Here is a 15,267-nt window from a genome sequence, read left to right as displayed (position 1 = left end):
CCTTCGGTAGCTCTGAAAATTCGAAATCAATTTGTCGTTCGGGGCTCAAGTTTGTTCATAGGAAATGGCCTTCTGTCGGGATGACTGAAAATAAAGATATGCGAGAGCGCCCTGCAGTTAACGATATGCCATGATATTGGAGAAATTCTTGGGATGGGATGGGGGATACCAAATACCAGATACCAGATAAGTGGCAGTTCCCCCAGACTATAGGGCGACGGAAGAAGAAGATGAAAAAAATAAGAGAGGGAGATGGCGCGTGCCAACAAAAGGGGGATGGAAGATGGAGATTTTCTTTTTTTTTTTTTTTTTGGGGAACAGGGGAACGGGAAAACTGGGGGGGGAGGGGGACGACGACAATGTTTTATGGAGTGTTTTCTTGAGTGGTTCCGCCTTATTCCCCCTGGTTTTTCTTCGTGCTCTCTTGTTTTTCTCAAGCGGCTGCCGCTTTGTTGACTATAAATAACAATGGAATCATGACTTCAAATTAAACGTCGCAGGAGAAAAAGAGGGCGGACAGAGCAGGAGGCTGTTTGCCCAAGAAGTCAAGGAAACACACAAGAAACGCAAATAAAAAATATAACTTTCTGAATTTCATCTTGTGTGTGTAACAGGCGACGCTTGATATGAGTAGCAGAACAAAAAAAAAAGAAAGAACAGAACAGCAGAGGAAGTGGCCAAAAGGAGGGTGGACTTCATTTGAGTTGCGGCACATTTTGAGTAATATTAACAAATTGGTGGAGAAAGGTCACTATGGACTACACTGGTAAAAAAATTTATAAGAAAGGTCAAAATACATGTCTTGAAGAAAGTTTCTTGGAAAGCGAAAATTAGCCTTTTTAATTTAAATTCTTAACTATTCAATGGTAAAAATGATAACTGTTTGATGACTTGTGAATATTAAATTAATACTTTCATTTTCTTTTCTGTGTATGTATATCGATGTATAGCTAGGGCATTTACTGGAGCCCCAACCAACTTAAAGCCTTTCAGCAGCCACAGAGATTCCAAGAACAAGCACAGTTGTCTTCATTATAAACAGATTAATCATCTATAGGATGGAGGGGGGGTTAAACTACTAAGTATATATAGGGAACACCCACTGGGAGAACCCTTTTAGCCAGGAAACGTGAAGTGAGTCACCACCCATCCCCGCCTTTGTCTGGCCATAATGGGCGAGTATCCTTAGTCATCTGCCGACTACCAGAGGATAACCCCCAGAAAACCCCACTTCGATCGCCCAACCCCACTAAATTGCGTCTACTCATTTAGCCATAAAAACAGGATGCTTTGGCCTGAGAAGTAGTTAATGTACTATATACAGCTGCGTTCAAAATAATAGTTAGGTAGGAAAACAGTTTTGGAGCCAGTTCTGAAAAAAAACTTTGTACTATACTTAAACTATTTACAAAAAATGTAAGAAATAACATAAAGTATTAAATATTGTTAAATATTTATAAAACAAATGGTAATTTATTCTTTTTTTAATTTTAAAATAGAGATTTATTGTAATTTAAGTGAACAATTAAATGATTTACTGACCCATACTAAAAAGTAAAGTTTTTCCTAGAAAAACTAACCCAATTTTTATTTAGTGTTCTTCATTGGTAAGCGAATTGGCATATGCTTTTTACTTTTTATTTTTTTTTTGAGCACCTTACGTTGTTCAATTTCTATTATTTTGACCACGCTGTTATGTTTATATGGTAGTTAGAGATAGAGTTCTTGGAAGTATGGAATGGAAAGCCATCTCCTCCCTATTTGTCCACAGAAATTCAATTCAAATTTTATTCAAATGCTCGCTGCTTATTCATTCATCTTTTTATCATCTTCAGCTTTTGGAATTTATTTTATTGAACACATTTTTCCGAGAGCCATTTTCTTCCACCCCCATTGCCCATTTCGAAGCTCCATTTTTTTTTTTAGTTTTTCCTCTGTTTGCCATAATCCGATTGTGCGTTGGGGCAAATTATTGTCGGGGATTTCTCTACATTTCTTTTATATTATTTCTTCTAGAAGAGGACTTACGGCAATGTGTGCGATTTATGTTAAGTGGCACACATTGCACTATTTGTTAGGGGCTCTGCTCGTTTGTGCAGTGAGCAATAAAAATGTCATTCTGCAATAGAATCGAATGGTTTTTCTCTACTTTTTCTCCGCTTTTTGCGACAGCTGCAGGCTTTTTATGTCGACAGGACTTGGCTGGAAATGATTGTGAAAAGGACAAGCAGAAGCGAAAACCATAAATAAAGAAGTGTTTGAAATACAACTTTAAGGCCAAATTATAAGGGAAAATAATATAAAAAGTGACAAATATAATATTATAGATGTTTTTGTGGATGTTTTTATAAATCTATACTTGTTTTTCAAAGATGTTTAGACATTTTCCAATTGCAAAAGGTTTTCCCTGTTATAAATGCAGCTGTGACCTGTCTCTTTTGAAGAGACTTAAGAATGCTATGATTAAGGCAAACAAAAGGGTAATGGAGATAAAGATGACAGCGAGAATAGAGAATATTCGAAGTACTCAATCCTTTCCACATCTCTGCTGGTATTGTTCCTCTATTTCCCACGCCCCATAAATCAAGCGGATCGCAAATCCAATAACGAAAATTGCCAGGATTTGGCTGTCTGGCTGACAGGACTCAGATGGCAATGGATTCCCAAGCAGTTGCGTCTGCGAATCTATAAAACGCATTTAGATAAAGTCAACTTACTGTCTCCTAACCAAATCCGATTTCGATTTGTTCTTTGTTTGTTTTTTGTTTTTTGGGAGGCTAAAAAGTTTAACACGCCTAAATGCTGGCAATTTATTTTACTCTTGTTTAACGAAATCGCCAAAGGAGCAGCCACAGCCGCCAATGCACAAGTTTTTCTGCTCGTCTGAACTTTGCTGTGTGGGCCATTAAATAAGCCATTGCCAATGGGCCCTTGGCCTCGAGTTTTAGTTTTAGCGGTTTCGGCGCAGCCAGATTTTATGGCTCAACTTATCCGAAAGTTTTTCTCTATTCCTTCTGATTTTCCCCTTTTTGATTCGTTTAAGATTTCAGCGTCTTAGCAAGCTGATCTTGAATCTCTTTTTATTCTTAGTTTTTTTGGCCTGGCGGAATTTATTCCATTTTTTGCACTCTTTTTTCTGCATTTTTCCTTGCATTTTTTAGAGTCTGCGACTTTGGAACTTTGCATGTCCATAACTCTTGTCTATTGTATTCCGCGTATCTTTTGGCCCGCATCGCAATTCGCGTATCTGGTGCTGGTGCACAGGGCGTATCCTTTGGGTGTTCTCCCTGTGATTTCAGCTTGGCACAACCTTTACCATTTTAAAAGCGTCACAAGCAAGGGAAAAAGAACCAGGGAAGGAGGAGAAAACACAGCTTTTTGGTACTCATTGAGGCTGCCTATTTTCGGCGGCATGTCTATTTTAAGCCGAACGGTTAAGTGGAGGCAAGGACCTCTATTCATTCACCCCCTTTTATCGAAAATCATCACCTATCTTAAGCCTTTGCAGGAGAACATTTAGCATTTTCGCGATAAAAACTCTTCTTCAATCTTTAAATATTAAAATAAATTATTATTTACATTTCTTTGAATCAATCAATTATTTAAAAATTTATAAAGAAATTAGATATTATCAATAATGATCAGCGCAAGCAGATACAATATTTGCCATTTCTTTTGCACACCATCTAACATACTGCAAAATTTTAAAAGTGTACAGGATGGCATACTTAGGTAAAAATCTTTTCACAAAAAACCAAAAACCTGATAGTCCAGCAGCCTCACTGTAAAGATACTTCTTGTTCTATTTTTTCTATTCTTTTTTACAACTCCTTTACCTCTTGGTACTCTCCATTGTCGATCCCATTTTCCATCCTTTATTGTTGGAAAAAATCCGCCAGCTTCGATTGCCTCTCCAGCTGGTACTTCTCCTCAACTCGAACCCCCACTCCCTAATGTCAACTAATGTCAACCCTACACTAGTAAAAAAGAAGTAGTAAATCCAAGTATTTCATACTCTATTTGAATATTTGTCGTTTTTATTTTCATCCACTTCCGGCTTATAATTATTTTTAATGTTTAATATTCTATTTGAGTGTTTTCAAAACAAAATTAAAATATCTGAAAATGTTTTTTTTTTAAGAATATTAAAGTTAAATTATATTGTCTACTCCCTTACATAAAATATAACAATAATAATGGATTAATTGTAATGGATTATTACAAATATAGTAATTTGTAGTATAGCGATTAAAATTTCAACCATTTTCAACTTTAAATCTAATATTTTTTTACACTAGCTAAAAGGTTAGAATATTAAGTCATGCAGTTTAGTTTGGATTGTACTTAATTTTATAATTTTATATCTGACTTTAATATGAAATGTACAATTATTTGTACTACTATTACTACATTTTTTTGATCAGTGCATCCTTACCCTTCTCTTATGTAGCTTCCGGCTTTATTTAGTTGTCAGTTTGGTTTCCTGGCGTGCCAAATGAAGTTATTTCTTTCCTGTCTTCCTTGTTCTCCGTGGCAGTTGCATTACTTGCAAATTGTTGTGTAACCATAAAAATACTTATTTCCTGGGGCGATGGGATGGCATTCCTTGGCCATTTCCACAAATACTGTGCCATTGCAGTTGGGTGTTAAATGGTTGCCTTGGTCTGCCTGTTAATTGCACAACTTGAACCCTGCATTTAGGGCCTTGGAAAAAATAATAACTGATAAAAACTAGGGTGGTAAATGAAAACTTTACTCTCACCATTAAATGTGGTAAATTTTGGGGTGCAATAAATGTATTCAAATTTAAAACCTTTTTTTTTTGTTTTGTTTTTTGTAGAAATTACTAAATTACTTTTTGATCAAATGAAAGGGTACTTATTATTGATATATTTTGTACGCAATGCGTCCTTAAAGCCTTAAATTCTGCAAAACGCATACTATAAGCGGGTGAAATACAAATTTGGACCACCCTAATGTGAACATGACCAATGGGCAATCTAGCACCCTTTAAGCTTTAAGTTTCTTTTACTTAAAAAAAAACTCTGCAGATGTCCTGCTGCATTCAGAAATGACCTCGAGTCTTACACACATTACACAGGAAAAATATGTTTTTTATATTGATAATTTAAATTTAACTATCAACTAATTTAATATTTTAAGTGTAGGCTTTTTTTGAAGTTAAATTATCATCACACATGGAAATTGTGTTTAAAATAGAAAATATCAACTATAAACTAATTAAATATGTTCAGGTACAGGCTTCTTTTGAAACTAAAATGGTCAATCTGTTTTAAAAATAAAATATAAATTATAAACTAACTCATTATTTTTTAGAACAGGTTTCGATTTTGCTTAAATTATTAAGGAGACTTTGAGAAACCCTTTGTTTGCAGTGCTCTAACAAGATTGCCCTCTTTCCGCCTGTCTGGATGACTACCATACCAAGCTAATCCCTTGGCGGGGGTCATGTGTAACCATTAGACCTTAGACCCTGCCAAAGAACTTTGTCGTGGCTTAGTGTGAATTTAATTTAATTTTGTGAAAGTTTGCCCTGTGCTAAAAGTTTGCAACTCGAGTAATCTTTTCTCGTTTTCTTTGTTTTTCTAGGTGCGTGCCATGGAGCAGCGGCTGAGTGAGTGGCCCAAGCCGCCGCCTCAACAGTCCCAGCATCCGCACCCGCATCCGCACCCGCATCCGCACCAGCCCAATCATCCGCAGGAGCAGCAACAGCATCAGCAGCAGCAGCAGGCTAGAAGCAATAGTTCGCCAAGTCATCAGGTAGGCGGAACCGTAACCGGAACCGGAACCGTCTCGACGGCAGCAGGATCAAGTGCAGTGCCGCCGATTCAGGAAGCGGAGAAAACTATCACTTCCCTGGAGATCCAAGTGGAGGAACAGCGCCAACTGCGACTCCACGACGCCCGGCAAATCGAGGCCAAGGCGGCGAAGATCAAGGAGTGGGTGAACAACAAGCTGCGCGATCTCGAGGAGCAAAACCAGTTGCTGCGCGAGCAGAACGTCAAGTGCAATCAGCAGTTGGAGCTGCTCAAAAATCACATAGCCAATCAATCGCAGCGCCATAGTATCGTAGGTCCTGTGCGGAACAGCCTTAGCCTAGACGTTCAGGATTTCGCCGGTTCGGGAACGAATCCGGAGCATCGGAGGCGGAGCGAAAGCCTAGATCCGCAGGATCCCATCATTGGACGACCCTTGACCAGCTCATATCCCCATCATCAGCATAGAAGAAATCTCTCGATGGAGCCACAGGAATTGGAACGAAATCTGGTGGCTGCAGTGGATGGCCTTACCCTGGCTCCCCTATCCAGCATCTCAAGCAAAGCGCCATCAGGAGGAGGAGGAGGAGGCGGAGGTGGTGGTTCCACTGGTGGATCTGGTGGCATTCCCCGGCCAGATAGCTCCGATACGGATACAGCCCATGATTATGCGGAGATCTACACGCCATCCTGTGAAAAGTTACCCGCCTGGATGAAGAACAATCCGGCTTTGATGGCCAGTGGTGGAAATTCCAGTACCACCACAACCACCACCAGTGAATTGGGTGTGCCACGCCCCCCACACCGCCCCTGCATCGATTTCCCAGCTGGGAGGCCAAGATCTATCAGGTGGCCAACGATGGACTGGCGGGAACAACGAGTACAGGCGAGAGTGCGTCCAGCCATGTAGAACCAGATATTCAAGAGGGCATAGGAATGGGAACTGGAACTGGAACTGGAACTGGCACCAATCTCTCCAATGGCCGACGACATGGTCATAGCCATGGATCTGGTACTGGTACTGGCACTGCTGGAGATGGACATGTCGGGGCCGGTGGAACCCTAGGCAGCACTCCCGGCACACCGCTGCCGCCATCGAGGCAACAACAAACCGCCAGCGGCGGATTCTGTGATATATCCGTGCCCGTCTACGCCACCGTCAAGGGTAGAGCCTCACAGATCCGCTCGATGCCATTTACGGGCGATTCGAGCGACGATTCCAGTGACGGTGAGGACCATGCCGTGATGCTCACCCACCACTCGCACAACTCCTCGAGCACGGACAACACGGAGACCTCCACATCCGGCAGTGCCTCGAGTCCCTCGAAGAGCCTGAAGACCTCATCGAGCTTGAGTCCGGCCAAGCGAAGTGGTTCGGAGAGTCCCAAGAACGCCAAGGCGCGTGGTATGTACCCATGGATAGTGATCATCTAACTTATAGTGCCCTGTAAAACCCTCTCTGGTGAAAACCCATCCTGGCGTAGCGTAGCCCCGATTAGTATGTTGCCCTTCAAAGGGTTACACGCAAATAAATAACTAACTCTAAGCCCTCTATACACCAACTAACACTTGATACCTTTGAGATCCTAGTTGCTTACTTCCTAGTTCCTAGCTCCTAGCTCCTAGTTTCTAAATCCCAAAATCCACAACATTTTTTACTTTCTAGCTCCTAGTTTCGAAATCCCAGAACCGAAACCTTAGCATTATTAGTTACTCCGTTAGACTTCCAACCTAAGTATTACTTTGAAGTCCCGACCACTATGGATTGCTCTTCTTTTTTTTTGTTTATCAAAAGCTATTCCCATTGGTCTCTCCCGCATCCCAAATCCCGTCTAGAGTTTGCCTAGAAGACTAAACTAACGAAGTGTGAAAAGAAACTAATTGTGTGATCTAACAACTTGCGATTCTAACCACTTTTGCCCATCAATCAACCATCGCCGACCGAATAACCAAATAACCGCCATTAACCTTTAACCCATCCACCGCAGTCCACCTCCAATCACGCACATCCACCACACACAGCAGCCACATCAACCAGCTTCTCCAACCGCAATCGCAATCGCACCACCAACACCATAACCACACTTTGCCCAACCACCACCACCACCACAATCATAACCACCAGTTTGGGGCCTACACGCTGGTGCCTTCAAGTGGGCAGATAACGCTGCCACGCCCCCACGTCCCCGCCAACGCCCCCTCCCCCCTCCAGCACATGCGTGGCACAGTAATTTCAGATCTCTCCTTTGAATCAGGCCTCTCGGACGACTACGCCCTGCCCCCCGACGCAGTATCGGAGTCCACGTGCATGGACGCTTCGATGCCATCGCTGCTGATGCGGCAGTCCTACGTGGACTCGCCTAGCAAGAAGATTGAGTCGCTTGAGAAGGTGAGTTAGATGAATATGCACTCAAAGCTTAACACTTTTTGCTTTGTGCTATTGCTGTGAAAGCAAAGCAAAAGCAATGTTTCTAAATTAGTTGAGTGAGCTTCAGAAGCAACAGCCGACTCTTGCAATTGCTGCAAAAGCAATAACTGTGCTGTTGCTATCAACGAAAGCAGAAGCAGAACACTGTTGTTTCAAGATAATTTTGAAACAAACTGTTTTTGAAACCCTGCTTGAAGATCCTTAAGAACCATGTAAATTCGCGTTTCAAACCCTTTTCTTTTTTTGTTTTAGATGGGTCACCTGGCTAAGCTGGGTGGCAAGTTGAAGACTTGGCGCAAGCGCTGGTTCGTTCTGAAGAACGGATCCCTCAACTACTGGAAGAGCCAGCATGATGTGCAGCGAAAGCCCCAGGGCCAGATCCAACTGGACGAGGCATGTCGCATTAACCGGGCGGAGGGTGCCTCCACTTTCGAGATAGACACGGGCAAGAAGGTATACTACCTCACGGCAGACTCACATGCCACCATGGACGATTGGATCCGGGTGCTGCAGAATGTGCAGCGGAGGAATGCCACCAAGCTGCTGCTGAGTCGCGACGACCAGAAACCCACGGTGCAGGGCTGGGTGACCAAGGTGAAGAACGGCCATCCCAAGAAGTGCTGGTGCGTGCTGTTGGGCAAGATGTTCCTGTACTTTAAGGCCCCGGCTGAGACGGTAAGTGAAGAGAATGGAATTCGACTGCGATGGAAGCGTATTAACCGTATAACCCTCGCCTTAAAGAACCCCCTGGGCCAGATCAATATGCGTGATGCCCGAGTCGAGGAGGTGGAACACGTTTCCGATTCGGATTCCGAGGAGCGAGAAGATGCCGCCCAGGATCAGGCTAGACTCACCGTTGCCATCTATCCGGCGCACCAGGGACCAACCTACCTGATCCTGTCGGGCAAACCGGAGCGGGATAACTGGCTTTATCACCTGACCGTCGTTTCTGGCGGCGGTCCAAGTGCTGGCACACAGTACGAACAGCTCGTCCAGAAGCTCATGGAGACCGATGGCGATCCCAGTGAGTCATCTTGCTTGCGAAAGTAACCAATTACATATTTAATACCTTAATACCTTACCCACCTCATTTGCAGACTGCGTCCTGTGGCGCCATCCCATTCTACTGCACACCAAAGACACCATAACCGCCCCGCTTTCCTCCATGCATACGGAAACCATGCAACCGGAGGCTATTAAGCTCTTCAAGGTGAGTGGGCTTTGGCATTCCTCAAAAAAGAGAGACACCTTCTATAGAATCTTTTGCCATCCCCAGAGCATTCAACTGTTCATGTCGGTGGCCGTCAATCAGCCCGGCATCGATTACCACGTGGTGCTCGCCCAGAACGCTCTGCAGCATGCTTTGGATATGCCCGAGTTGCAAACGGAGATGATCTGTATCCTCATTAAGCAGACCTCCCGGCACATGGGCCAGAAGCTCAGTGTCGGCGTCCAGGTAAACAAGAAGCTGGGCAAGCAAACGCGCGTAAGTTTTTCAGTTGCAAAGCTTCTTATGTCCCCCAAAAAAATCAATCCTCCTTCCCTGAACCTGCATCCCCCTGGAAATGTTTAGTTGAATGTCCTTGTTTCTTTGGTGTAGAACTTTCCTCCCCCCAAATCCTCACTAACAACTTGCAAATAACAGCCCAAGAAAGAGAGAAAAGCTCGCAGATGGTGGCGATACTGTGCCGAAGGTACAGTCACCACCCATGCCTCAAATAGGTATTATTTTCTTTGCAATCATTACCAGCCAAAAAGAGCTTTGCTTAAAAGAACAAGCTTACGAACGCTTTATACGAAATATCAAAACTAATCTAACTCAATATCATATAAAAAACATATATACCGAACACTATCAAATAACAGTATCATTTAGAAGTGCATGCTAACCTAACATAACCTTATCTTAGCATAAATGATCGATAATTGAATATTTTTGTATACATTTGTTCGATTTTTAGTTGTTGTTTTTTTAGTAGCGAACAGACAACAAATTTCCCCCATAACTGTCAGAAATGTTTCTGTATGTACATATAGCTTTCAATACATTACTGTATAACTCTATGTGTATCTCTATATACTTATCATCAAAAGCGAAAGACAAGCAAACAGCTCATTGTGTAAAGTATTTGCTGTAAATTTTACAATACCAAAAGAAAAACCACTGAACCACAAAAATCACCTAACCACTGATCAAACATAACACTCAATTAAGCAGCAGCTGCATACTTTTAACGCTCAATATATATATTTTACGTTTTCTGATCAGCAATTAGCGTTGGCAAATAAAGGTCTCTTGTGTTTATATTTGTTTAACGTTTCTAGAGATTTAATGGTTTGCTGCTTTCATACATATATCATTATAATTCGCTTTGAATGTGCTCTTTGTCTTTACCTTTGTATCGTTATCCTTCGCATCACGCTTTTTTGAACGAACATTTTGAAGCGCTTAACGTTACACAACACTGCCAACAGAAAACAACATCAACTACCAAACAAATAAAATTCACACCGCTAATCAAAGATGAGTGAAAAATTGATCCGAAAATGTTCTCTGGCTTCTTCTTCTTTTCTCCATCATTTTGTTGCTTGCGTTGCGTTTCGAACGTTGCGTTTCCGTTGAATGTGTTTCGTTGTAACCGAACCGAACCGAAACCGAAATCGAATCGAAAACCAAATGTTTTCCAACACTGTACGAACGACCGACACCGAAATTTACAGCAACTACTGTTGTGCGCCACCCAAAGCCTGTTCACCTGTGATACCCAACAGGCGGGCCATGCCCAAGCCAACGGCAGTTCGCCCACCTCCATACAGGTATGCGGGGAAATTTATGGTCTCTCTATAAACCACTTTACAATACTACAATACCAAAAACTACCACTCAACCACTCTAATTTTCTGTACTGTACTGTACTGTACTGTAACAATCGTTGTTGTTGTACAGTTGCGTTCGATTTCCGTAGTCACGTAGTAGTTGAAACTCTCCTAACCTCACTTCTACTAACTATATCTCTTAACAACTCCCTGTTATCGTATCATATCCGAACTGACCTCTGACCGATCCCAATCAATATAGGCTCCTCCTGCCACGCCCATAATCGACTGCAAGAGCAACCCGCCCGCCTACAGCTTTGTCCAGGGCTGGCAGCTCCTGGCCCTGGCCGTTTCCCTATTTATACCGCGCTCGAGTCGCCTCCTGTGGTACCTCAAGCTTCATTTGTCCCGGAACGCGGATACCAAGACGGAGACGGGCAAGTATGCCGCCTACTGTGAGCGTGCTCTGGAGCGGACCCTGAAGAACGGGGGCCGTGAGACGAAGCCCTCGCGGATGGAGGTGCTGTCCATCCTGCTGAAGAATCCTTATCACCACTCGCTGCCGCATGCGATTCCCGTGCACATGATGAACAGCACCTACCAGGTGAGTTTTTGGAAGGGTTTGAAATGAAAGCAAAGCAATAACAGTATATAGGAAATAATAAAGTATTAACTTTGCTTTGTTGTAAAATGTCAGGCTGCTGCTGTGAAAGCAAAACATTCGCTTCTCCTTCCATTTTTCTAAAGTGTAAAAGCCACAAAGATACAATAACAGCATTTTGAACTCCCAAAAGCAAAGCAAAACCTTGCTTTTTTGTGGCTGTCAGCCATTTGGAAACTGCTGTGAAAGCATTTCATTTGATTTTGCTTTTGCATCGACTTTTGAAAGCGAAGCTACATTAGCAGCATTTTGAATTACCAAAAGCAAAGGAAAACATTGCTTTCGTGTTACATTTGCTTTGAATTTTATAAGCATTCCGAAAAGAATTTGGTAACATATGTTAGCATTACTTCGAAATTGTATGTTTGTGTAAAATTGCTTTTGCAGCATTAGTGCACTAGTCGACTGTTGCTTTCGAAATCGCACAGCAAAATCAGAAATGTTACTACTGCTTTCGTTTATATTGCACAGTTATTGCTTTCGCAGCAACAGTAAAAGTTGGCTGCTGCTTTCGAAACTCTCACAGCAGCACAGTCAAAGCAAAGAATGGAAAGCAAAGCTCTACCCATCAGTTCCATTCAGTTGCTCACCCCAAACTTTGTCCCAACCCACAGGTGGTTTCTTTTGATGGCTCCACAACCATTGAGGAGTTCCAGGCCACTTTGGCCCACGAGTTGGGCACGCGGGATGCCACCAACGGGTTCTGCCTGTTCAGCGACGATCCGATCGAGAAGGATCTGGAGCACTATCTGGAGCCGCTGGCCAAGCTGTGCGACGTGATCAGCAAGTGGGAGACGGCGCTGCGTGAGAAGGGATCAGGAAAGTTCGAAAACTCACGCGTCATTCAGCTGAGCTACAAGAATCGCTTGTACTGGAAGCACACGATCAAGTGCGAAACGGACAAGGAGCGCCTGCTGCTGTGCTACCAGACCAACTCACAGATTGTCCAAGGCCGATTCCCTCTGTCCAGGGAACTGGCGTTGGAGTTGGCCTCGCTGATGTCGCAGATCGACATGGGCGACTACTCGCTGGAGAAGTCTCGCGACGTGGGCGTGGGCCTGAAAGGTCTGGACAAATTCTATCCGTATCGGTATCGGGATGCCCTGGGTGCCGACCAGCTGAAGGATGTCCAGGAACTGCTCGTGTCCAAGTGGATGCTGCTGAAGGGTCGCTCCACGCTGGACTGTGTGCGCATTTACCTCACCTGCTGCCGCAAGTGGCCGTATTTCGGCGCATGCCTGTTCCAGGCGAAGCCGCGCCAAAGTCCGGACACCAATACTCCGGTGGCTTGGCTGGCCGTTGCCGAGGATGCCCTCAACGTGCTCGAGCTGTCCACGATGGCGCCGGTAGCCAGGTATCCCTACAGCTCGGTGATGACCTTTGGCGGCTGCCAGGATGACTTCATGCTTGTGGTCTCGCACGATGACAGTGAGCAGAAGCTGCTGTTTGCCATGAGTAAGCCCAAGATCTTGGAGATCACTTTGCTTATTGCGGACTACATGAATGCTTTGGGTCACACGGTGCCGGGCACTCCGCAGATGAACTCCCTCACCCGGAATGGTTCGCATCGTTCGCTGCGTGCCTCTCAGCGTCCGACCTTGGGCGGTGGTGTTGGTGGCGGCTCGGCGGTGGCCACCGGCTTCTCCACGAATGCCACCACCACGGCTCACAACACGCTCAATTCGCATGCCACGCACACGCTCAACTCGAACCACTCGCACACACTGAGCAGCTCTCATCACGGCGGAGGAGGACTAGGAGGATTAGGTGGCGGAGGAGGAGGAAGTCACCCCGGCACCTTGAGCTCGGGTCACCATCAGCAGCAGCATCATCATCACCACCAGCAGCAGCAGCACCATCAGCCGGATATACTGAAGAGCACGCCGGATCATCAGAGGATTAAGTAGGAGAGAGAGAAGGATCTCAGACAGGGAAGATAAACGGCGTATAGAAAGGTGATTCCTGGACGGATATGAAGGATATATAGGGCTGAGGAGCGAATTAAGTAGGGGAAGAGTTCGCTCGGATCTCGAAAGGAGATATAATAGAGGAAGGAAACACTAATGGAAGGTGGTATCCTAAAGGATAACACCAGCAACATCAGCCATAGATACCGAAAAGTAGAGAGAATCTCAAAAGGAAAGATATTGTGTGAAAGAATATATAAAGGATAACAGAAAAGAGGATCGCAGAAAGAAGTAAAGAAAAAGAAGAAGCTTATCCCTGCTGAAAGATCACACACATTGTACATAAACGAGGATCACGCAGCTAAACACCAGACATATACGACTAAACGATACATATGCACCAGCCTAGTGGCTACAAATATACACCTAAAGATAGAAACATATAAAGATAGAACGTTGCAGAAGATAGTTGGATAAATGGATAGTTGGATAGATGGATAGTGGAGTCGACTTAGCTTAAGCGGCCTGGGATGGACCTTATTCTCCTTGCGCACCACTCACTACAGTTCTTTCCTAAGCTAACAAACGGTACTCGTACTCTAAAACTTAATTGTAAACAGCAGCAGCAAGCCGCATATATATACATATATATATATTATATATTTAATTTTTTTGAATAGTCCTAAGTCCAGCGTACCCCGAAATTTATAAGGTATGTGAAGAAACTATACTGAACTTGAATCTCAAAGTTTAGATTGTTCTTGTCTTATTATTATTATATTTTTTTTTGTTACTTTTAACCAGCAAACAAGCAAACAACACACAACCTGTAGAAATGATATTTATTCGAGTATTCTCGCTCTTCGATGCTTTGTAATGAATCTCAATTTGTAATTGTCCCTCCATGCGCGAAACTGCCTTTTGAATTTGTAGATGTCGGAGCCAGAACGAGAAATACAAAAAAAGAAAAGAAAACGAAGCCAAAAAACACGCAAAACAAGCGAACTAGCATTCTAGCATTAGCTGAAAACCAACCAATTGAGGAAACAAAAAAAATATTTTGTAAAGGATTTTTCAAGCATCAACCAAGCATCCCCATCTATAGTACATCATGATGATATTTAATAGGTACGCCCCCCGATTCCTATGGTTTCAGCAATTTTATAGATTTTTTTTTGTTTTATAATGCATTTTTTTAGCCTGTTCAGTGTCTAAATGTATAACAGATGTATAACAGAAATCTTATACACAAATCAATTAGTCAACAAATTCAATCTCGTCTTGATAATTTATAACCCAATTTTTTTTAATCACCCCCTTCTTCACACACACACACGCATTCATATATACATAGATATATATATATATAGATTGTATTCGGATTCGATATTTAAAAGAAATTATACACACCAAATTAACGATATAGCAGTGTAAATGGTAACAGCGCATTTTTTTCCTATTTGTAAAGATTTGATATTACAAATTTATATGTGCGACGAGAGACGACGCAACGAAAACGGATAGAATCGAGAATCTCATTGGGAAGAATCGAAAAAACAAGAAGGCTTGCAAGCGAATATAAACTATATAGGCGAATGTATCACAACATCACAATCCAGTGAAACGAAATATATATAATGGAAAATTAACGATTAAAAACTAAACCAAAAAAAAAAA

At 42.9% G+C, this 15,267-nt stretch overlaps 1 protein-coding gene across 1 annotated transcript in view; it reads left to right on the top strand.

Moving 5' to 3' along the window:
- Positions 1 to 15,267, top strand: part of LOC108137258 (uncharacterized protein CG43867) — a 114,745-nt gene extending 99,478 nt beyond the window's left edge. Inside the window, 10 exon segments of the mRNA XM_017258842.2 lie at positions 5,611 to 6,568; positions 6,571 to 7,182; positions 7,766 to 8,166; positions 8,458 to 8,880; positions 8,947 to 9,229; positions 9,303 to 9,415; positions 9,482 to 9,691; positions 10,927 to 11,022; positions 11,285 to 11,626; positions 12,298 to 15,267. Coding sequence (XP_017114331.2) covers positions 5,611 to 6,568; positions 6,571 to 7,182; positions 7,766 to 8,166; positions 8,458 to 8,880; positions 8,947 to 9,229; positions 9,303 to 9,415; positions 9,482 to 9,691; positions 10,927 to 11,022; positions 11,285 to 11,626; positions 12,298 to 13,590 — 4,731 coding nt within the window. The 3' untranslated portion in view covers positions 13,591 to 15,267.

Source organism: Drosophila elegans, unplaced genomic scaffold, assembly GCF_018152505.1.
Source record: "Drosophila elegans isolate 14027-0461.03 unplaced genomic scaffold, ASM1815250v1 contig_149, whole genome shotgun sequence".
Classification (NCBI taxonomy): Eukaryota; Metazoa; Arthropoda; class Insecta; order Diptera; family Drosophilidae; genus Drosophila; species Drosophila elegans.
This window is presented reverse-complemented; position numbering and strand designations above follow the sequence as displayed.